Raw genomic sequence first — 24,510 nt, forward strand, 5'->3', positions numbered from 1 at the left:
TGGGTGTGGCTCTAAATGCAAAAAATGAGCAACCAAAAAACCCAGGTGTTGTGGTTCTTAGAAATCTGTGAGGAGGTTAGCACTGCTTAAAAGGACAGTCTCCCAGTGTGGCCTTGGTGGGCAGGCTCAACCTCTGGTCCCGGGAGGAACGTTTCCCGGAAGGTCTGTGGACTGTGGAGGGGTGGGTGTTGGACCATGAAGACACCTGCTGTCTCTCCCTCGAGCAAGATGTAGGATACTTAAACTGCGACCCAGGGCTGGGGCGGAGAGCAGAGAAACCAGCACAAGGACACTGCAGCCTGGTCCAGGAGCGCAGAGCCGGTGATGAAGTGGACGGTCCAGGCGGCAAGGACCCACCTTACCAGAGTGCGGCCGCGAAGAAGTCCTCTGGGCGCCGTGTTTGGTCCCAGCGCCAGGCATCATCCTCCGGAGGGACTGAGGGCAGTGGGCCCCTCGCCCGCCCCCCCGTTCCTAGCACTTGACCGCCAGGCTCCCCACTCAGGAATGACGTGCTGCAAGCTGGAACCAGGTAGCTAGATCTTTAAAGAGTTCATTTGGGCAGTTATCAAAGGGTTAGCACATGTATATTACATAACATTCAGAAAACGCATAAGGAAAACACTCATGAGCCACCCAGAAATAGCCGCCAGCATTCTGGTGTTTTTTTCTTTCCAGCTATTTGCTATGCTTTCTTTAAAACAAAAACAGTTGCAGTTCAGGTATAGGAGTAAGGTTTTTTTTAGTCTTTTCACTTCCTGGCTACAAAAATATACAAGATGAATAGCAAAATGCAGCTAAGACAGGAACCTCGCCCTTGCCACTCAGCTACGTCAACGTTTTGGTTGATGCTTTGAAAGCATACTTTTAAAACTGATTTTAAAGAGGAATCTGTGGGCTGAGGCTGTATCTGCCTCTGGAGGCTGGTGCTCGTGTAGCCTTACCTCTCAGGGCAGAAACGTCCCGTAGCTGGGCATCCGCTTCACTGAGACTCGGTCATGTGTAGGGTTTGAAGCCAGCTTCTGGGGAGGCCTACGCTGAGAGAGGCATATCCGTGGGCCGTGCGGGGCCGTGTCTGGAGGTGAAGTGGCTTCATCCTGTGCACACTAGAGTCTTGCAACGGCTAATGTCTTGGTTAATGTGAAATACCTTCCATTCAGGCATTTAAAACAAAGACTTAGGCGTTCCCGTCATGGCGCAGCAGAAGCGAATCCCACTAGGAACCATGAGGTTGCAGGTTGGATCCCTGGCCTCGCTCAGTGGGTTAAGGGCCCTTCGTTGCTGTGGCTGCGGTGTAGGCCGGCAGCTACAGCAGTGATTAGATCCCTAGCCTGGGAACCTCCATGTGCCGTGGGTGCGGCCCTCACAAAAGACGAAAAGACTTACGAGAAGCCACCTTCGCTGACAGTCGGCTGTTACTCTAGTTCAAGGGTTTAGTGAAAGATTCATGGAATCAGTTTGCTCCTGTCTAATCTCCCCACTGTGTGGCTCCGAGGAGCCAAGAGAGCAAACGCTCTGTCCAGGACGGCTTGGCAGCGGTGGGACCAACTCGGGTCTCCTGATCACCTGGCCCCGTGCCCTCTCCCGCTCACCAGCGGCTGTTGAAGCTTGTGTCGCGGGAGGACTGACTGTAGTTGTAACTTTCCAGGAGGCTTTTCAGTTAATAAACTAACAGAACCACTTAGTGCAATGCTTGTGTCTGGCTCTTTGGGGGGAGAGTTTCAGAGAGTGAATTTTCCAGCCGCCCAGGTGACAAGGGGTTAACAGCTAGACATTGTTCTTCCTGCTCTTTCTCCAAATGAGACGCTGCTAAAACCAGGTGCCAGGTGCCGCCTGACAGAAAGCCTTTGGGTTCAGAGCAGCACATGGCCTTTGCCCGGGGTTGTCTGTGGTTTCCGAGCTCATTTTGTGTCACAGGTGCGAGATTTACTTTAATTACCCAGCTGAGCAGTTGGGGGGGGCAGCCTGCTACCCATCTGGTCCTAACCCAGCCCAGAGGCCTGGGCGCCCCGTGCCAGTATGCCCTGACTTTTCCTCTTGCTGGAGTTTTAATCTCATCTGCCAACTGCGGAGCTTCCGAGAGATTCCCTGGCCCCCAACCCCACCCCCCTGATATTTACACACACGCGCTTTTTTCATCAGGACCTCAGGCTCTTAAGAAGGCCCTCCCCCCCCCCCCCCCGGGCTGATCTCTGGGTGGTGGGGCCTGGCATCTCACAGGCGTGAATGGGCACGGATAATCCCCGCCGGCGCCGCTCCGCCTGCCCTTCCGGGAGCCTGGGCTCGCACGGGCGGAAGCAGAGCGGGGGAGAGCTGACCGTGCGGCTTCCCTTCCTTCTGGGAGGATGGCAGCGAGCGCAGGCCTTGCTCCGAGCTGCAGCAGCGCCTGCGGCTGGTACAGCCACGGTCTGCGATGATGGATGTTTTGAGGCATCTGGGGAAGAAGAGTAAGAAAAACAAGCTGCAGTGACGTTACGTTGAATTTAAGATGCTGCCAAAAGAGACTTCGAATTGACCTAGGCGACAGTTAAAAACCGTCTACGAAGGGGTTGAGTGCCCTGAGGGGCTTTAGGAAGGCTGCTCTGCTGGGCGCGCTGCCAGAGGCCAGTGAAATGTCAGACAAGAGGGACAAACGGTACAAAGTGAAACTCGAGTTCCCGTCGTGGTGCCTTGGAAACGAATCCGACTAGGAACCACGAGGTTGCGGGTTCGATCCCTGGCCTTGCTCAGTGGGTTAAGGGTCCGGCATTGCCATCAGCCGGGGTGTAGGTCATAGACGTGGCTCGGATCCCGTGTTGCTGTGGCTGTGGTGTAGGCCGGAGGCTGCAGCCCCGATGAGACCCCCTAGCCTGGGAACCTCCATATGCCACAGGTGCGGCCTTAAAAAGCAAAAAACAAAAACCTCATAGCTAGAGAAAAAAATTGGTACGGGCGGCGGTGGGGTGGGTGAAATGGGCGAAGGTGATCAAAAGGTATGAACTTTCTATCGTAAAATAAATCATGCGGATATAAGGTTCAGTGGTTATGACACTATTATTGCGTATTTGAAAATTGCTAAGAGAATAGATCTTAAAAGCTCTCATCACAAGAAAAAATATTTTGTAACTGTATGCTAGCGGATGTTAACTAGAATTATTGAGATCGTTTCACAATACATGTATCAAGCCATGTCATATACTTGGAAATTTAATGTCAACTACATCTCGATAAGAAAATAGAATTGGCTAGAGTTCCCATCGTGGCGCAGTGGCTAACAAATCCGACTAGGAACCATGAGGTTGCGGGTTCAATCCCTGACCTTGCTCAGTGGGTTAAGGATCTGGTGTTGCCGTGAGCTGTGGTGTAGGTTGCAGATGCGGCTCGGATCTGGTGTTGCTGTGGCTGTGGTGTAGGCCGGGGGCTACAGCTCCGATTCGATCCCTAACCTGGGAACCTCCATGTGCCATGGGAAGCGGCCCTAGAAAAGGCAAAAAAAAAAAAGAAAAGAAAAGAAAGAAAGGAAGAAAAGAAAAGAAAATTGGCTGAGTTTAATAAAGAGATTTGATTTCTTTTTTGGTATAGGAAGCTACACTGGAGTACATGCTTACGACTAAAACCATTCATCAATCAGTGAAGCAGCAAACTTTGTAGATTTCCCATTCTATGCAAGTTTCTGGAACAGAGGAGTTTACTTAAAAAGAGAGTTTCAATTCTTACTATGAAGATGACTCTGGAAATAAAATAATTCAGAAGAAAAATGAGCAGGTTTGGGAAAAGCCTACCTGGTCTGAGATAGCGACCTGAAATACAGACGAATTCCTTGGATTATTTCCTTTTAGTTGCCTTTAAGACCGAGGAGAGAGTTCAGAATTCTGAAAGAAAAAAGAGTTGGGGCAGGGGAATAAAGGCAACGTTTAGAATTATGTACGTTCAGTCTGTAGAATACAGTGTCATTATTACGAATGCAAATTTAAACCCTGAGAAGATATTTCAAATAGAGATGTTTCCTTCTCTTCCAAAGAGAAATAAAATGAAACACTTACAGCCCAAGTGGAGGGTTGGAAAACCAGCCTGTTAGAGGAAGAAGCACTGAACCGAGGGAAGAAACTCCCACTACACGCGGAGCCACATTCCCTCGTGCTAAGATGAGGCCCAACCTGACAGCAGCCATCACTGACGTGCTGCGGACCAGCCTCTCAGCCTCCCGTCCCACCTCCTCCCAGCACATCTTCCTCAACAGCAGAGTTTAGAAAGCAAAAATACCCACCAGATCCAACCCAAAACCTCAGACATTTTTGAAGCTAAATTTTAGACATAAATTCTTACCGAAGAGTTTTTACCGATGCACCCACATGACACTTGAATATTAAAGTTAAGTGTTGGAGTTCCCTGGTGGCTCAGCAGGTTAAGGATCAGGTGTTGTCTGTCGCTGCTGTGTTGTGGGTTGGACCTCTGGCCTGGTTACTTCCACATGCCGCAGGCGAGGCCAAAAAAAAGTTGAGTGGGTGAGGCACACGGCATAACCATGTCGTTGGTCTACACTGCAGGCTGCGTCATGAACGGCAACTCGTCTTGGGCCCAGGCCTGCACCAGGGCTTTGGTTATCGGTCCTAGAAGGTCGTCTGGAGTCGGCTTCCTCAGTCCTCCCAGTGATGAAAGCCAGTTAGCTGGCAGAACTAAGTCCTTTCTGGAAGGAAGTCTGTCTCCTGCAGGTCCCAGGAAGGAGGGGGAGAGGAGGGCCAAGGCGAGTCAGACGTGTTACTGTGGTGCAGGTGCCAGAGACGCTTCTTAAGAAGAGACTCCTTCCTTCCGTTTCCAGGGGAGGAAAACTGAGTGCAGAGAGTAACCGTCCCAGGACCCACGCTCTGATCCATGCCCCTGGAGGGCCACCATGCAGCTGGTTCCAAATCCAAAGTCCTGAGATGGAACGTGAGACAAAATGATGAATCAGGACTTCCTGCTGTGGCGCAGCCGTAATGGACATGACTGGGATCCATGAGGATACGGGTTCCATTCCTGGGCCCGCTCAGGCGGTTGAGGATCTGGCGTTGCCGTGAGCTGTGGTGTAGGTTGCAGACGTGGCTTGGATCATGCCTTGCTGTGCCGTGGTGTAGACTGGCAGCTGCAGCTCCGATTAGACCCCTCATCTGGAAACTTCCACATGCTGTAGATTTAGCCCTGAAAAAAAAAGAAGAATCAATGCCTGGAAAAACTTTGAGGTCCTAACACTCTCCTGTTATTTCAGGCCTGTGATGGCTTGAATATGACGCCAGCAGGAGCAGGGGGCCTAGCCCAGCACACACCGACTGCTGGTGGTGGCTCTGGGGTAGTTACGGTGTAACCAGCACTGTGCCTGGAGTAGGGCTACTGAGCGAGTGGTCCGTTGCAGGTAGTGGTTTTAGAGTCAAAGGCACTCTCCTTTCCCACGAAGAGTTAGTTGCTCTTCACTCTTGGAGCAACGCGCACACAGAGGAACAAAGAGAGGATGGAAGCTAATCTGTTTTGTTTTCTAGGAAGGAAGAAGAAGAAGAAAGAAGGCACCAGGAGTTCCCACGTGGCTCAGCAGGCTGAGGATCAGGCGCTGTCACTGTCACTGCAGCGGCTCAGGTTCAGTCCTTGGCCCAGGAAATTCCGCATGCCCTGGACTCGGCCAAAAAGACAAAAAAGAAGGCTCCAGTGATTGAGTCTGGACGTCCACTTAATTTTACTTTTGCAACTGTGGCATTTTTTTTTCCCCAAACAAAAAGCATTCATTGAGCAACCAGACACTCTGAGGGCGGGTTATGCCTGACGAGCGATCCAGGGACAGCTTGCGGGCATGCGGTGCTGCTGACTTCTCCTACAGCACCCAGTCACCCCGGTCCCGGAGCGCAGGGACCTTGCTAAGGGTCCCGGACTCGCCGGGAGACTCGGCGCCAGGTAGCGCCGGTGAGCCTCCGGTTGCTTATTTGTAAAATGGGAACCTTGGGGGCTTTTTCGCAGGAGAGCTGTGACGAGCCAAGCGGTCACACGAAATGCCTCGTTTTTTAAAACCAAAGTTATTACCTAATAAAAGGCTCTCACCGTTTACCGATCACGGCCGGGTCCGCCACTGCGCTGCGCTTGGCATCGAAGGGGAATTACACACAACTTCTGCAGGAGAGAGACGCGTGACCAAGTACACGCAACAGCGCGCGGAGAAGGCGGTGCGGGTCGGGCGGGGGGTCTCCTTTCGCAGCAGCTGGAAGAGCCCGGGGCGCGGAGCCCCGCCTCGGGGGGGGGGGGGGGGACCAAAGCCGCTCACAGCAGGCGCACCGGGCGGCCCGGCTGCGCGGAGCCGGGGCTGCGGGACTGGCCACCGCCTTCAGGGCCCCGCCCGCTTCCCCGGGGGGCAGTGCCGGCCAGGGGCGGCCCTGGGCACTGACCCCCGCGGGCGCCTCGTCTGCCACGGGTTCCGTGGGGCGAGAGCACGTGCGTTTGCATCCTCCCTGAAGCCCTCTTTCCCTGGAGCCTGTCCCTGCTTCTCTGCCCTCGTTTGCTTCCCTCCGCGGGCGACGGTCCCTGCCGCGTCTTGCCCTCCCCGACCCTCGGCGCTGCGTCCCGGAGGCCACCTCGCTCCTCGCCGCATCCGCCGCCGGGGGGCGCACCTACTCCCGCCACCTCCGCTACCAGCCAGCACCCAAACCTCTGCGGCCAGGTCCGCTTCTTGGATTCTAGGCTTGCACGGCTCAGCACGGATTATCACAAGACCGAGCACGGAGTAAAGAAATACACAGGCCCTCTGTTTTAGTTGTTTTCTTTTTCTTTTTTTTTGTCTTTTTGCCTTTTCGAGGGCCGCTCCCGCGGCATATGGAGGTTCCCAGGCTAGGGGTTGAATCGGAGCTGTAGCCACCGGCCTACGGCCTACGTCAGAGCCACAGCAACGCGGGATCCGAGCCGCGTCTGCAACCTACACCACAGCTCACGGCAACGCCGGATCGTTAACCCACTGAGCAAGGGCAGGGACCGAACCCGCAACCTCATGGTTCCTAGTCGGATTCGTTTCTGCTGTGCCAAGACGGGCACTCCTGTTTTAATTTATATAAGGCTTTATTAAGGAGGTAATTTCCCAGTCAAAACAGTTAGGCATACTTTAATTCAGACCACTCTTTTCTTCACAGGCTTCATTTCAAAGATCTCCAGTTTGGAGTGTCAGCCTCAAATGACAACTTTTAAAAGGTCATTTTAGTGTTTGCCTTTTACCTGTTCTGACTAGACTATAATGCAAACAACTTGAAAGCCCTGCAGCTGTGGCGTCAGCACGTAAAGAAAGGCAGGTGCCAAGGAGGTGCCAGGGGCACTTGACCAGTCGACTTGCAATTTATTTACTTTAGTCAAAGAGCTCTGGATTTGTTGAGTCCAGGATGGTGGATGAGAAATAAGCCACACTCTTTTTTCTTTTTTGTCTTTTGTTTTTTTAGGGCCACACCCTCGGTATATGGAGGTTCCGGGGCTAGGTGTCTAATGGGAGCTACAGCTGCCAGCCTACACCACAGCCACAGCAACACCAGATCCCAGCCGCATCTGTGACCTACACCACAGCTCACGGCAACACCGGATCCTTAACCCACTGAGCAAGGCCAGGGATCGAACCCACAACCTCATGGTTCCTCGTTGGATTCGTTTCTGCTGTGCCAAGACGGGCACTCCAAGCCACACTCTTTTTTACGGTGCTTAGGTGCTGGAAATGCCTGGAAGTCTACTAAGTTTAGAAGTTTGGGAGTCAGAGATAAAATTACTGGGATTAAGTTTTTTTCACATAATTTCAAATTTCTAAAAGTCAAAAGTAGTTACTGCAATTACATCCTTAAATATTTCATGCATACTCCATAGATTGCATTAGCCAGATAAAGCAATGTTATTTGTCATTTGCATATTGTTTCATTTTGGTTAGTTTGCATTTTTCATTATTTTTATTTTATTGCATTACATTGATATTTCAAGAGAATTAAAACTGACTCAGAAGTGGTTCACTGAAATGTGAAAAGCATGAAGAAGCAAATGCTACAATTCAGCCTGATGCTGTGTCAGAAGTACTGAACCGGATTCCACTGAGAATCGAAAACGTGCACCTGTCCTCCAGGGTCAGGAAACTTGGGAGTGCGGTGACTTTGCATAAACAGCTAAAGGAAAACAGAAGTTAGGAGCTATGACAACAATCACCTGAAAACTGAGTTGTATTTTTAGGATCATTGACCTGTGGTTCCCATGGAGGCACCAAAGGTGTGACATGAGACTTTTAAGCTTTCATACAGTTTTCAAATAAAGCATAGTGATCACTTTGGTAAACCAAATAAGCTTTTCTAAAACAAGTGAAAAATAATGCTTTCGAGTATGAAGCTGGATCACCAAATGCAGACTCTTTAAAATGAGGATTTTTTAATAGTAGGAGACAGACCAAATACGAAATGAGGATGAGTCAAAAAGGAATCCTAGAAATTGTGATGCAACATTGTAAATCACCTATACCTTAATAATAACAATTTAAAAAAGGATCCCAGGAGTTCCCATCGTTGGCTCGGCAGTTAACGAATCTGACTAGCAGCCATGAGGATGCAGGTTCGATCCATGGCCTTGCTCAGTGGGTTGAGGATCCGGCGTTGCCGTGAACTGTGGTGTAGGTCGCAGACTCGGCTCTGATCCTGCATTGCTGTGGCTGTGGTGTAGGCTGGCAGCTACCACTCTGATTCAACCCCTAGCCTGGGAACCTCCATATGCCACAGGTGTGGACCTACAGAGACCAAAAAAAAAAAAAAAAAGGGATCCTATGAAGTTTCACTTAAATCAGCATGAACCAGGAGTTCCCACTGTGGTGCAGTGGGTTAAGAATCTGACTGCAGTGGCTTAGGTTGCTGGGGAGGCATGGGTTTGATCCCCAGCAGCTTCGGAGTAGGTCGCCGCTGTGGCTTGGATTCAGTCCCTGGCCTGGGACCTTCCCTGTGCCCCAGGTATGGCCATTAAAAAACAAATAAAAACCAAACATAATTTGGAAAAGGTTCATTTCCCAGCTCTATCAACTGAAAGGGTCTAGCTTTCATGACTTAACAACAACAATCAGATTTTAGTTTCTAGATATTCTTTCTCGAACAACAACAGCAAAGCTAAGTCCAGATTTCGATTCGTAGGGAACACATACAGTGGCCCCAGAACATCTTACAGGGCAAGAAAGCAAGGAGGCACTCAAAGACCAATGGGGTCAAATCTGGGGACAATGTAAGCACCCAGGCACAAAGCAGTGATAGTAATGGGTTGTAATACAATGATTTAAAAGAACCCGTGCATTCACAGTGATACTAAAAAAAGTTAGGGAAGGACAAAAGAGAAAGCTCCAAAAAAAAACAAAAAAAAAGGAAACAGGAACAGCAGCTAATGCATGTAGATGAAATACGAGAGCTGGAAAATTATTTTGCAATTTCCAATGTAATAATTTATTCCAATGAGGGCTGGGAGGAAGGTTGTTGGGAAATAAAATGCTTAAATGATCTCAAATAGTATCTCAGTTGTGCCTTAGTTACAGAGGTGAAAACATGCTTGACAAAGACAGATCTGAGGATGGGCGCGTCAGCCAAGGGATCAGACTGGGACGGAGGTGGGAGCCTCTGAGGTCACACTCTCCCGCTGTGAGGCCGTGGGGAGGCCCGAAAGCACCGAGGCGTTGGCGTCCCTCCTCGGGGAGGGGTTAAGGTCCTCCTGCCTTCCTCTTGCTTCCAGGAGGAGCTGACTACTGACTAGTCGAATTTAAAACCAACTTAAACACACGGTGTGCAGTGTAACAGGAAAAGCACGGGCCGAGGCGGGGTCAGCGTCCCGGCTCTGCCACGTGGCAGCTGGGAGCGCTGGGCACGAACGTTCCTCTCCAAGCTTCCCAAGGGCGGCCTTGGGATGAAATGAGATCATATATGGAGACTACTTAAAATCTTAAAACATGGCTATTGCGCTTCTAAAAAGAGGAAGAATACCCAACATAACATCACCAGCAAGAAATGGTTTCAGGAGTTCCCATTGTGGCACAGTGGTTAATGAATCGACTAGGAACCATGAGGTTGCGGTTCGATCCCTGGCCTCGCTCAGTGGGTCGAGGATCCGGCATTGCCGAGAGCTGGGGTGTAGGTCGCAGATGCGGCTCGGATCCCACGTTGCTGTGGCTGTGGCGCAGGCCAGAGGCTGCAGCCCCGATGAGACCCCCTGGCCTGGGAACCTCCATATGCCGCAGGAGCAGCCCTGGAAAAGGCAAAAGGACAAAAAAAAAAAAAAAAAAGGAAAGAAATGGTTTCAGATCAGAGACCTGATTAATATAGGATGACAAGCAAGTGAATAAGGCAGATCTGAGTAGAAAGGGAAAAAAAAAAACAAGGTTGAAAGGGTGAGTGAACATAGGAAGGTTTAAACTGCCCTCGGAAGCCCCGGGCCGGGAGGGCGGTCTGGAGACCCTGGGTTTCTGGCCTCTGTTCAGGTGTGTTCACGCCTGGGCGATACAAGGGGCTGACTATGGAAGGGAGGAGGGGTGTTTACAAACGACTGCACATGATTACATTGCCTCGACAATACCCAGCAGGTGTTTAATTTACACAAATACCTACTTGGCATATGCACACCCACACAAGCGAGAAGGAGAACTGACTGCAGTTTTATAGACGACTTGTCTGTTACTCTCCTCTACCTCCTAAGAAGCCCACCTTTCAGCATGAACCCGGCAAGGGAGCAGCTGGACTCAACTCTGCCTGCCTTCCACAGATGTACTTCTTACTGTGCCGAGTGATCCCAACGCTTACAGATTTGAGATGCAGGTATGTATCCATAGATCTCCCTACATGTCTCCATATAAGTAAGTACATATGTGCACACACACACACACGTTTCTGGGGGTGCACAAGCTAGTTCCCAGATGCAAGCCCATCTTTCACACCTATGCCCACCTTAAGAATGGCAATGTGTTTCCATGCTGGAGGACAACCAAATCTTTCAACAGAGAGACAGTATTTCTGTCTCCAGTGTATAAGAAAATAAAGCCACAACAAATCAGCAAGCAATCAAAACTGGAATGAGGAAAATATCAAGCAAGAAATGAAAAGACACTCATGCTGGAAAGGAGGAAGTAATTTGCAGATTGTTGTTATTTGCAGATTTTATCTTATACAAAGAAAACCCTGAGGACTCACCCAAAAAACCATTATAACTAATCAACGACTTCAGTAAAGATGCAGGATATAAAGTCAACATACAGAAATCAGTTGCATTTCTATACATGAACAATGAAACATCTAAAAAGGAAATAAAGAAAAAATATCGCTTTTACAGTAGCATCAAAAACAATAAAGTATTTAGGATTAAACTTAACCAAGGAAGTGAAAGATCTGTACAATGAAAACTAAAAGCCTCTGAAGAAACTGAAGACACAAACAGGCAGATAGGCTGTGTTCATGGATCAGAATTATTATTATTGTTAAAATACCTGTATTACCCAAAGCCAGCTATGTATTCAATGCAGTCTCTTAAAATTCCAATGACATTTTCACAGAAAACAGAACAATCCTAAGAATTTGTTTGGAGCCATAAATGACCTCAAATAGCCAAAGCAATCCTGAGAAAGAACAACAAAACCAAAGGCATTCACACCTCCTCATCTCAAACTATACTACAGAGCTACAGTCGTTAAAACAGCATGGGGCTAGTATAAAAACTGACACGTGGGACAGAGTAGAGAGCCCAGAAATAACCCTCTTGCATTTAGAGTCAATCAATATTTGACAAGGGATCCAAGAACACTCAATGGGAAATGGTAGCCCCCTCAGTAAACGGTGTTAGGAAAACTGGGGCAAAGGCAGAAAAATGAAACTGGACCTCTGTTGCATACCACTCACAAAAACTAACCCAAAATGGATTAAAGACTTAAACATAAGATCTAATACTATAAAACTCCAAGGAAAAAATATAGGAAATAAGCTTCTTGACAATGGTCTGAGCAATGCTTTTTTTATATATATAGAACTGGCACAAGCTACAAAAGCAAAAATAAGTGGGACTACATCAAACAAAAAAGCTTCTGCACAGCGAGACAATAAACAAAAATGGAAAGGTAACCTACAAATGGGAGAAAAGGCTTGCAAACCACGTGTCAGATAAAGGGTTAATAGCCAAAATATGCAAAGAACTCACGTAACTCAATACCAGAAAAACCAGATCATCTCACTGAAAAGTGGGCAGAGAAACTAAGCAGCCATTTTCCTAAGGAAGCCGTCACGTCTTCCCGTATGGTCTTGATTTTGCAGCTTCTGGTTGGGTTCAGACTGGACGTCTTCACTGTGCGTGCGAAGTATCTGTTCAGATCTTTCGGCCTCTTCCCCTCTTTGCCTTATTGAGTTCCGGGATTTTGAATATTTTTAACAGTCTTTCCCTGTTACCTGTGATGGAAAAAAATCTGCCAGTTTATGACTTGCCTTTTTACTTTATGATGTCTTTTGATAAACCAAAATTTTGAATTTTGTTACTATTTATTACAGTTGAATCTCTTACATGCTTTCTTCTCCTACATGTAATATTTTCAAAAGCCCTACTTTTGACATCTTTTTAATACCTTTTTTAAATGTATGGTGTGACAAAGACATTCAATTTCTTTTCACCTTTCCATATGGAGAAACAGTTTTCCTGGTTCTACCTACGGAACATTTTCTATTATATTATTGCAAGAAGCAGACGTCAATGCTGAAAAGAAGGAACGAGAGACACTCTAATTCTATTCCCCAGTGTTAAGGGGACGGTCTCCTTGTATGGGATGCTGTTGATTTTAGTCCCTGGTGTGTTTTGTGTTACTTTAGATACAGTTTATCCCCATCACCTCCACCCCTTCTAAAGCAAGAATGGGACCAGCTTCTGAATGTATTCCTTTCTCTCCCTTTACTCTGTTCCTATGGCAAATGAAAATTATAGATTTTCGGTGAAGCCATCCTGGCATTACCAGGATAAGGCAAATTTGCTAATGGAGGTGTCTTTTTCATATACACATGTACACATCACTGCATCTGGTCATTTTTTTCTAGTATTTTAACATCAATGTTCATGGCTGAAATTTGCTAGAAACACTCTAGCAAATTTTGTTGCAAAGATTATACAATGACTTCACAGAATGACTTAGAATATATAACTTTTCCCCATTATCTCAAAAACTGTGTGGTTGAAGTAATTTCGTCCTTAAAAGGTTGGAAGAATTTACTTGTAAAACCAGCTAGATCAATTGTTTTCTCTGTGGAAAGACTTTTAACTTTTCTCTTTTTATTAAGTAGTCATAAGATTATTCGGTCTTTAATTTTTTTCTGGCTTACTATTTTTACACTTTTCAAAGATAATCTCCAATATTTTAAGTGTCCAAACCTATTTAATATGGGTAGTATTTTCTTTCAAGTAAAAAAATCTTTGCTATATTTGCATTTTCATTTAAATAGGCAGTATTTATGCTTTCTCTTATTTTCCATCTTTTTATTTTTCGTCTTTTTTTGCCTCTTCTAGGGCCGTTCCCACGGCATATAGAGGTTCCCAGGCTAGGGGGTCTAATCGGAGCTGTAGCCGCTGGCCTACACCAGAGCCACAGCAACGTGGGATCTGAGCCGTGTCTGTGACCTACACCACAGCTCACAGCAATGCCGGATCCCTAACCCACTGAGCAAGGCCGGGGATCGAACTTGCAACCTCATGGTTCCTAGTCGGATTTGTTAACCACTGCGCCACGATGGGAACTTCTTTCCATCTTTTTAGACCAGTATCTACTTTGCTAGCATTTTAAAGGAACAAGCTTTTGGCTTTTGTTTCAATTATATTGAATATTTTTACTATTTATTGTCTGCTCCCTCCCCCAACTTCTTAAACTGAATAATTTGATCAATTTTTAACCTTCCTTTTTCTAATAAGCATTTACTTTATAAAGTTTCCTGGAAGAATCACTTTTGCTTCATCTCAAGTTTTGGGATATACTGTTTTTACTATTACTCAATTGTAAGGTTTTTTTTTTTACCTGCCAATTTTTTTTTTATTAAAGTATGGCTGATTTACAGTGCTGTCATTTTCTGCTGAAAAGCGCAGTGACCCAGTCGCACACATACACACGTTCTTTTTCTCATACTATCTCCCATCATGTTCCATCCCAAGAGACTGTATACAGTTGCCTGTGCTGTACAGCAGAACCTCATTGCTTATCGCGTCTAAATAAGAGTTTGCAGCTACTAACCCCCAACTCCCCATCCTTCCCACTCCCTCCCCCATCCCCTTGGCAACCGCAGGTCTGTTCTCTATGTCTGGGAGTCTGTTTCGATTTTGTCGATAGGTTCATTTGTGCCATGTATTAGATTCCACATCTAAGGTATTTCTTTCTCCTTCTGAAGTACTTCACTTAGTATGAGAATCTCTAGTTCCATCCATGTTGCTGCAAATGGCATTATTTTGATTTTTATGTCCGACAGTTATTACAGTGTATCTAAGTATTTATCACTATTCTTTCTTTTTTTTTTTTTAGGGCCACACCCGTGGCATATGGAGCTTCCCTGGCTAGGGGTCCAATCAGAGCTACAGCTGCCTGCCTACACCACTGCCACAGCGATGCCAGATCCTTAACCCACTGAGCGAGGCCAGGGATCGAACCTGCAACCTAGTGGTTCCTAGTCAGATTCATTTCCGCTGCACTATGCTGGGAACTCCTATTTCTTCATTTTCATTAAAGGTACATTTTTCTCAAATGTCCTAACCAGATAGAAAACATAATCAGGTAACTCTGTAATTTTCTGCAATTTGTTCTGCGGCTCAATTTTCATACATGCTCCATAGGTACTTGAAAAGAACATGGACTCAAGCCGCTGGAGGCAAAGATCTAGTAGGTCACTCGACAAGCCGACTGCTTTGCTCAAATCCTCTCTGCTGATTAAAAAGTCCGTTGTCCACTAATGCGATTTGAAATCCTCTACACCCTGATGGAATCTGCCAGCTCCTGGCGTACAGCTGCCATAGCTTTAGTTTGACTGGGTTTTGGGTTTTTTTGTCTTTTTAGGGTCGCACCCGCTGCTTATAGAGGTTCCCAGGATAGGGGTCGAATTGAAGCTACAGCTGCCGGCCTATACCACAACACAGGATCCGAGCTGCGTCTGAGACCTACACCACAGCTCACGGCAATGCTGGATCCTTAACCCACTGATCCAGGCGGGGGACTGAACCCGTGTCCTCATGGGTATTGGTTGCGTTCATTTACCACTGAGCCATGACGGGAACTCCTTTTTTGCATTATATATATTTTCTTTTAACCTTCAACTTTCCTAAGTATGTATGTGTGTATATTTATTTTTTCTTTTTTTAGGCTGCACCTGTGGCATATGGAAGCTCCTGGGCTAGAGGGTGAAACAGAGCTGTAGCTGCAGGCCAACGCCAACGTCCCGGCAACACCAGACCTGAGCCAGATCTGTGACCTCCACCACAGCTTGTGGCAGTGCCGTAACCTTAATCCACTGAGCAAGGCCGGGGATCAAACCTGCATCCTCACGGACACTACATCCAGTGCTTTTTTTCTTCTTATGAGACGCTTTTTTTTTTTTAATTAATTAATTTATTTTTTTTTTTTGCTTTTTAGGGCCACACCCGTGGCATGTGGAGGTTTCCCAGGCTAGGGGCCTAATCAGAGCTGTAGCTGCCAGCCTACACCACAGCCACAGGAACTCGGGATCCGAGCCCCATCTGTGACCTACACCACAGCTCACGGCAACACTGGATCTCCAACCCACTGAGCGAGGCCAGGGATCGAACCCGCAGTCGGATTCATTAACCACTGCACCATGACAGGAACTCCAAAACCCCTTTTTTCTTGAGGCATTTCCTTTTGAGTAGGACGTTTAATCATACGCCCTCCTTTAAAAAACGTTTCTAATTGCTTTCATTCTTAAAAAGAAAATAATTTTACTCTCTACGTAACTCCAGGTTAACTATTTTCCAACGCTCCGAAAACAACATTCCACGGTTCCTGCTGCTGCTACTGCAGAGTCAGCTGCTATTCTTTATAGACATTGGTCTTTTCTCCCCGGATGGTTTCAGAGGGTCTGTCCTTGGCAGTTTCACTACACGACTCCACGCTGGTGCTGACGTCTGTCCTCTCTGGGGAACACTGGACTTGTTTTTTACCTCGGGGAGTGTCTGCAGCCTCTCTCTCTAAATCCTGCCTCACTTTCATTCCTTCTGAGTCTCCCTTCCTTCCACCTTCTGGCCCTTTCGTATTTTCCATGTCCTTATTCATTCGGGATTATCTTTCACATATATCTCTGAGTTCTCTAGCCCTCTTTTCACCTGCCTAATCTGCCGTTAACGCTTCCGCGGAGGCTCATATTTGATCAATTATGTATTTTTATTTTTGGATTTTTAAAAATGTTTATTTCTTTCAAATTTCACTTTACATATCTGTCCTGGTAAACTTTAGGTGTATAAACATTTTATATGTACTTTGAATCTGAGAGTTCTAATACTTGCAGTCTTTTGGAGGGGATGGCTCTATCTACTACTTTCGCTGGCTTTCCTTCAAGGTAGCGTGCCGTCTTTCGTGTCTTCGGTCTTCTGTGACAGTGTGTAACCTGGTCCTCATCTGTGGAAGTCCTCTATTTCCATCCTGAAGCAGCCCTCATTCGCCAAGTATCTGATTTTACTGGTAGAAGGTGATGTGCAAAATAGCCCTTGAGCTCCCCTAGAGGATTGCAGCACAGAAGCCAAGTTCTACCACCATTCCAGGTTTGTCATTCTTGGGTTACTGCTGCAGAAACCCATCCTCGGCAGCTCCCCCAACGTGGGCTCTCTGCCCTTGCGCCTCTTACCCTCTCCGTCCTCCTCCTTCTTGGTGGAGTCGGCTTTTGTCCCAGGCTCTGAGTCTTCTCCCTCCGGTGCTTGGGTACCTCCTAACTCAGGTGCCGGGGCCCCAGTGCTACAGAGAGAGCATGGATCTTCTGAATATTTCTGGAATATTCCTCCGTGCTCAAGTTGCGCCGCTAGCTTGGGGTGAGGGCTGCGGTCATGCACTCTTACCTTGAAGACCAGCAAAGCCCCCCCGCGAGGGGTTGTGCGGCGTGTCTGAGAGCGTCCACTGAGTCATGATACTAGAGGTAGAAATTACGCAAGATTTCTGACTCTTAAAATTAAACACTTACCTCTACTTACATACGTATATATTTATGTTTATAAACACATCTAATTATGTACATATATGCACACACAGCTGATGTCTCAGAGAAGTAACAGATCTCAAAAGACAGCATGAAGGTAAACACGAACTCTGTATCAAGGGCACAACCCATGGCCTGGCACGTGCTCCTTTGGGTTTCTCATACTCACCCTCAGTTGCTTTGAGATTAGCAGCACCTATAGAAATTTTGTTAGATTTGAATCCATAATGCACCTTTCACTTAGTCAACATGCAATGGTGATTTCCATTTATGGCCTGAATTTGCGCTACAGAGAGAGCATGGATCTTCTGAATATTTCTAAAATATTCCATTTGCAATTTTCGAAAAAGACAACTATAAAATAAATGGCCAGTATTCGGTTTTCATTTCAGTTTTCTAAAAGATCAGGTCCTAAAATTAAGTAAGTTAATCTCAAACAAGAGAAGAGTGTTTGCTTGCACTTTAGCATTCATGCATACCATTCTCCACTTATAAAGACTTGGGGGATTTTTTTTCTGCCTTTCTATCCCCAGGGTCTAGCACACAGGCATCCCATAAACAGCCACGGGATGAAAGATGCCACCAGTCCCACCAGAGCAGATGCAACATCTCCTATCATTACCAGGGAAGTAGACAACTTGGTCCTTCCCAGGACAAAAAGTACCTGCAAGAAGGCTAACTCAGCAGCAGTCTTTGAGATCCTGAATACAGTAAAGCTAATTCATACATACTTTGACCAACAGGAAGTTTCCAAAAGAAAATAATACTTAAAAACAAAGTTACAAATTACAATCTATTTCAACTTTAATTTGTGCATTTGTGGTAACTTATGACTGCAAAACACTTTTTCTTAAAATGACATGAAGGCACATTTCTTCTGAATGCATAGTGTACCATTCTAAAATATCCTGATTTCCTTGCAAAGTGCTTGAGCAGTCACTTACACATACAGTAATAACAAAATATATTTACACTCCATAGAGTTTAAAAATTTAAAATCTAAAATATATATATTTAAGACTACAGAAAAAATTAGTGCTTTCTTCAGCTTAATTGTGTGAATATACCCTGCCCTCTAATTTTTTTTAGTGATTGACTTCAATTAAAAATAATCTGTACACTGTGTGGTTACAAAGCGTTAGGTCAGGTTTTAAAGCTAAAAGCCGGTTTGAGGCCTTTGCTTTCTCTGCACATTTGAGAACCAGAAAAGGTGAGCAGACTGTACCTCAAAAGCATTTAGTGTTGTTTTTTTTTTTAATTGTATTAACACTGTTTAAATTAAAACCAGACAATTAAACTAAGATCCTCTATTGTCCTTTGCCAAGGAAGTTAAATGGCATTTTAAAATAATTTTAAATAACATATTGCTCCCTCCTATAAGATTTCCACCCAAAGGATCGTGGGCAATAATCAATTCATAAAGAAATAGGAATTATCTCTGAACAATCTTAATTGTTCTCAGAGGACAAGAGAAACATGCCGACACACTCTGGCACGGCTGAAATATTCATAAATGTTTTCAGCTCAACTCTCTATAAATCCATGCGCTTTCATTTTTCTCACGGGATTTAATCTTGAACAGCTCTCACGACAAGAGCTCACTGTGACGAAATGCTTAACTCAGTACCCGGTCAGTCAACACGTGCTCTTCCTGAGGTATGATGGCTCTACCACACGAAGCATAGAATCAAAGATTAGTTATTGCGGAACTAACGAAAACCAATAAAGTCATAAGAGGAGGAGGGAAAATAATTAAAACAAAAAACCCCAAAAAAACTCCAGGCAAGTAGAAGAGTCATGGCTTGCAAAAACACTTTCCTATAAGAGCATTAAAAAAAGCCACAAGTGGATCCTCTGAAGTGTTGCAAAAGGTATTTGATCAAATTATTTTTGACTTTTGAGGTACAGCTTTAGTGTTATAATAATTTTATAAAATATAGACTGTTTTATCAAAAATATTTATACATTCTGTTATAATATATTGCTTTTGCCCTCAGTAACTGCCAATATGAAGATCTGGATCCAGTGGCCTCCAATGTACACATGCACTTAACGTACACGCTGGAGTCGGAGGTGTCTGCCTGGCCACTGCACGAAAGGGAGGAAGCGGTGGGCTTCAGCAGCAAACCTCCGACGGGAATCCATTACAACTGGCGCATACGCACGTTCACAGCATGTACACAGTGATGACCCCGCTGTCGCAACAGCGACACGCTTCCCTTCTACAGCAGACACGAGAACAAGATGAACTAGGCGGATAAACGTACAATGAGTATCAAAAAAGTAGTAACCAGTTCACCGCTTTTGGAAGAAGAGGTGTGACATACTGAGTATCTAGACTTTGGGAATGCGCAGAGGTAACAGTACCTCGGTTCAGGCTGATCATAAGTCCTCATTTAAAAATTTTAAGTAAATGCAGATGTTAAGTTGTCCCTGTTTGTTTCCGCTACGGTTGATTTAATGAACAAAACTGTTTGGCAAGTAGCTCTTCTGGAAAGCTATGAGGCTGTGTTACATGGCTGATAAAGATAAGGCTATAAAAATTTTTCTCCTAATAAATATAGAAAATTTATAATTCAAGACATCAATTCATTTCGTTAAAGAAAGCCCCCAAATGTGCACACACTGCCACTACATTTTTTTTGATATGACAGTAATTTCTTAAAAAAAAAAAACAAGAGCATCTGCCTTATTCAAACGGAATCGTGCTATGTATGCGCAGTAACGGCATCCGAGCCCCTTCTCTCTTTTTGTAAGACGCGGCTGAGAGAGTTGGCTGATTCATTTTCCTGCCACTGAAGGCAGGCATACGGCGAAGCTGGGGGCTGCAGGAGAGTTTTCTTTTTCTAAAAATAAGACCACTGATCCCAAAGTGTTCATTTTTGATGGATGTTCATGGCCGATGTTCATTCAGCTGAAACTCCATGAACTGTTTCCAGTGCTCAGATTTACGGTGAAAATACACTGAGAGGCCACGTTTCAAGAAAGTATTAGCAGAGTACTTTTAAACACATCGTCACGTGTCTTAAGCAAACTCAGAAGCTACTGGTGGCACAGAGAGCAAATGAAGGTTGTTATTTTAAGAGGTCTTCTTGTGAGCCAGTCTGCTTGTTTCACAGTGTGCAGGAACTTAACACCAATCAGCAATGTAGTCAAAATCTCTGAACATCTCCTGCTCCTCTTCTGAAAGTATCCTTGGTTCTCGAGGTGGAGTAAGAATAGGCGCCTCCGAGGTAAATTCGTCATCGAAATTACTCACGTCTTCTCGCCCTCTCACGGTGGGAACGAAGGGCGGCTTGACCTTTTTGTCCATCAGAGCACTCCAATCAATTAACTGGGTTGCAAAACATAAAGGGCCCATTTTAGTCTCCTCTTCCTAATGGCGACAGTTTGATAAAAACATTGAACTCGCACACTTACTCGGAAAAATGGGTGCTTCTTTACATCCTCTGCATCCTTCTCACCAGCTCCAAGGCGCCGCTCAGGATTTCGTCTTAGTAACTAATTCAACAGAAAGGAAGAAAGATAAAATCAGGGACTGCATCGTAACTTGCAAAGCTTTAGATGATTCTCAGGGTACATGTTTCTCTACACCAGGCAACATCTATGCTCTAAAAAACAACTTCTAAAACTCTACTGGGAATTGTTCTTCAGTATGAAAACATTCAGGACTTCCCGTGGAAATGAATCTGACGACCCATGAGGACGCAGGTTCGCTCCCTGGCCTCACTTAGTGGGTTAAGGATACAGTAGTGCCCTGCACTGTATCTAAGACCAGATCTATCCACGGCTTAGATCTGGAGCAGCTGTGGCTCTGGTGCAGGCCGGCAGCTGCAGCTCCGATTTGACCCCTAGCCTAGGAACCTCCATATGCCATGGGTTACGGCTCTAAAAGGACAAAAATAAAAAAATAAATACTAAGGCGTTCCCGTCATGGTGCAGTGGTTAACGAATCCGACTAGGAACCATGAGGTGGCGGGTTCGGTCCCTGCCCTTGCTCAGTGGGTTAACGATCCGGCGTTGCCGTGAGCTGTGGTGTAGGTGGCAGACGCTGCTCGGATCCCGCTTGGCTGTGGCTGTGGCTGTGGTGGAGGCCGGCGGCTACAGCTCCGATTCGACCCCTGGCCTGGGAACCTCCATGTGCCGCGGGAGCGGCCCTCGAAAAAGGCAAAAATAAATACATAAATGAAATAAGTAAGTAAATGAATCTCAGTAGTTGATAAATAATTATTCCTTACCCTTCTCATTATTGAAATGGCTTCTGTCGATAAGAACCTTGGATACCTCACTTCGTCATTCACGATACTGTCAAAAACCTCCTCTTCATCGTCACCGGGAAAGGGAGACTAGAAGACACGGCTCCGCGTCAGTCAAAGTGAGCTCAACATGCTAAAATGCTATCGCCTACGCAACGCTCTGAAGCACAACCAAGAACCAGGTAGTGAGGAAAATAGGAGAAACCAAAGCAACCAAAACCCCCAGCCTCACCCCAACCCCAACCAATAAGGACCACAAGAGGCCACAACAGGTATCTATGCACCGATGATCTGGAGGAGACCACATGCTCTTGACGAACTCGTGCGGAAAGACAGAAGGAAAAGGCAAGGCGAGAAGGGTAACACCCGCGACTCCGACCGAGGAAGCCCAGAGCTGGCGGGAACACAGCGGATCCGGATGTCCCACCGCGCCCTTCACGGTCAACAGCGAGGGAACGGCAGCAAGACACACTTAGAGACCAGGCCCAGAGACCGCACGGGGGAGCAACGCCCAACATTTTCAACTTCAGGAACTAAACAGCACACGTTTCCAGGCATACTCGACGTGCTCTACACACAACAGGTCTTGGGGCAGTTGGTAAACAGAATGTGAAAATTGTTGTTCCCTGATAACAATGCCAGGGCCGTAAACAAGCAGTTAAGTCACATTCAGCCTAACGGTTTGATGCGCACAGAGAAAAACTATGTTGAAATGTGTCCACGAAAGGAATTTCAGAATGGCTTCGGTTTGGCTGCTTGCTTCCTGTTAGTTATTAAAGAACAAGAACCAAGCAAAGCAGAAAGCACCATCAACAGAGAGAAGGATCTCTGACCTGAGGAACTGGTGAAAACGATTTCAGAACTCAGCTTCCTTTTAAAGCTGAACTGCTCATCTTATTCCTCATCCCTAAGAAAATCTTCAACTTTTCAGTTAGCAAAATCTTAGTTTTGCTTTTGATAAAACTTGGTCTTATTAAGTTTGTGGTATCAAAATCAAGTCTGTTCACTCATTTATTCAATATACATATATAAGCTGAACACCTGCTACCTTATACTATAATAATTATCTTCCTGGGACTATTGCATCGGTAGGTGTTTCCACCGTGGCGCGACGGGGCTGGCAGCATCTCTGCAGCACCAGGACCACAGGCCTGATCCCTGGCCCAGCACAGTGGGTTAAAGGATCCGGTGTTGCTGGAGCTGTGGCACCGGTTGAAACTGTGGCTCGGATCTGATCCCTCCCTGGCCAGGGAACTCGATATGCTCCAGGACGGCCAGAAAAGAAAACTTAAAAACAAAACAGAACAGAATTTCAATGGTAATATAGAGCACCTTTGTCATTATATTATATATCAGTCCATACTGTATCTGAAAACTGTTTCTCTACAAGTCTAGGAATAGAGAAAAATAAATCTACCTATTTGTTAAGTTGCTGAAGTTCCTTTTTTCTGCAAATAGGTTATAAGCTGACAGGGCTAACGATGAATGGCTAGTGAATGTGTTTCAAGCACATATAAAAAGAATCCAATAGTCTGTTCAGATGCTGAGGATCTAACTAATATCTAAGGTCATTTTAAACTGCTCTGACCCCTTCACTTTCCTTTGGCACAGTGAAAGGGGACCTAAGATGTTATTTTATTCGTGGAGTTGATTCAGATCTTCAACTCTTAAAAATTTAACCAAACCCCACTTTTATTACATTTAAAAAGTTAACACTAAAATTTCACCAATGTTATAAAATTAGAAAATGTATGTAGCAATGAGTTTTAAGTTTAGTTCTTTTCCCAGCTACCCTTTTACAGAGATGCTAAAAAGACATCTAATTATAAAAAGCAATTGTGAAGAAATAGCCAGATTAATTACTCTTTATCTCCTAGCAGTTAAGAGCTTAATCAATGAGCTCTACTGGAAAAAAAAAAAAAAAAACATGGAACAGAGTTTTCACTGTGGCTCAGTGGGTTAAGAACCTGACATGGCATCCATGAGGATGCAGGTTCAATCCCTGGCCTTGCTCAGTAGGTTAAGGATCCTTATATATCTGCTATATCGCTTTTGAAGGTAACATTTATGTTTGACCAATGTACAACTGACTTTTCTTTACAGGTAGAGAGCACGGTCCTTTTATTGGCCTTCCTGCTTTCTATCGCCTATGAAATGACCAGTTAAACATGATGGCGTTTTAAAATCATAAAACATAACCACAGCAACAATGAAACATAAGAAACTATTTTCAAAGCATTGGTAATAATTCCACAGATACATAAAAATCTAAAAAAGACTTAGTGAAAGTAATGTAGCATCAAAGACAATGAAAGTCATACAGATTACAGGCAACTGTTAGTATATATAAAAATGTCTAAAATAGCATGTTGACTTACACAGGGGACCTATGAAGTCATTTTATAAATGATATGTTTTGTTCTTTCAATCACCTTTCCCCTTTTCCTAGTTTATACTGCTTACCTCACCCACAAGCATTTCATATACGAGCACACCAAGACCCCACCAATCCACCGCCCTCGTGTAGGACGTTTCCGTTAACACTTCCGGGGCGAGAAATTCCGGAGTGCCACAAAATGTACTTGTTCTATCTCCATATCCCATTCCTGAAAAGGGGAAAATTTAAATACTTGTTAACAAAGAAAATAAATCTAGCATAAAAGTTAGAAGATATACTTAGGAAGCAAAATTAAAGGTGTCCATTTGTGCAGGGTGACCACACTCAAGCCACGTCAAAGCCTTAAAGGCAACGTTAAGGACTGTGCGGGGGCAATGCGCAACAGCCGTTCTATCGAACCACAGGGAAAAACAGAGAACTTTCTTGCCATTACTTTACGAGTGCTAAGAAGTTACAAAATAAAAAAAAAGAAATGATTCGGACCTTCAATTTCTGTTTTCAATGAAAACTTTTAAATGTGTTTATTTGCTTCACTATAAAATAACAGTAAGGGAGTTTCCACGTGGCTCAGTGGGTTAAGGATCCAGTATTGTCACTGCTGTGGCGTGAGTTCAATACTTGGCCCGAGATGTCTATAGGCCATGGGTGCAGCCATAACTAACTAACTAACTAACTAACTAACTAAAAT

General features: G+C 45.4%; 1 protein-coding gene across 5 annotated transcripts in view; it reads right to left on the bottom strand.

The window, feature by feature from the left end:
• Nucleotides 1–17,954: 17,954 nt before the first annotated feature.
• Nucleotides 17,955–24,510, bottom strand: part of PKN2 (protein kinase N2) — a 131,735-nt gene continuing 125,179 nt past the window's right edge. For 4 of the 5 annotated variants that reach the window (XM_047785378.1, XM_047785379.1, XM_047785376.1 and 1 more), the window contains 4 exons: nt 23,888–24,030; nt 21,407–21,514; nt 20,589–20,669; nt 17,955–20,502 (listed from right to left, as the gene is read on the bottom strand). In XM_047785378.1, coding sequence (XP_047641334.1) covers nt 20,299–20,502; nt 20,589–20,669; nt 21,407–21,514; nt 23,888–24,030 — 536 coding nt within the window. In that variant the 3' untranslated portion in view covers nt 17,955–20,298. Of the gene's footprint in view, nt 20,503–20,588; nt 20,670–21,406; nt 21,515–23,887; nt 24,031–24,510 lie in introns of those variants that run through there. The other variant, XR_007135624.1, reaches the window with a different exon arrangement.

The sequence above is a fragment of the Phacochoerus africanus genome, chromosome 6, assembly GCF_016906955.1.
Source record: "Phacochoerus africanus isolate WHEZ1 chromosome 6, ROS_Pafr_v1, whole genome shotgun sequence".
Taxonomy (NCBI): Eukaryota; Metazoa; Chordata; class Mammalia; order Artiodactyla; family Suidae; genus Phacochoerus; species Phacochoerus africanus.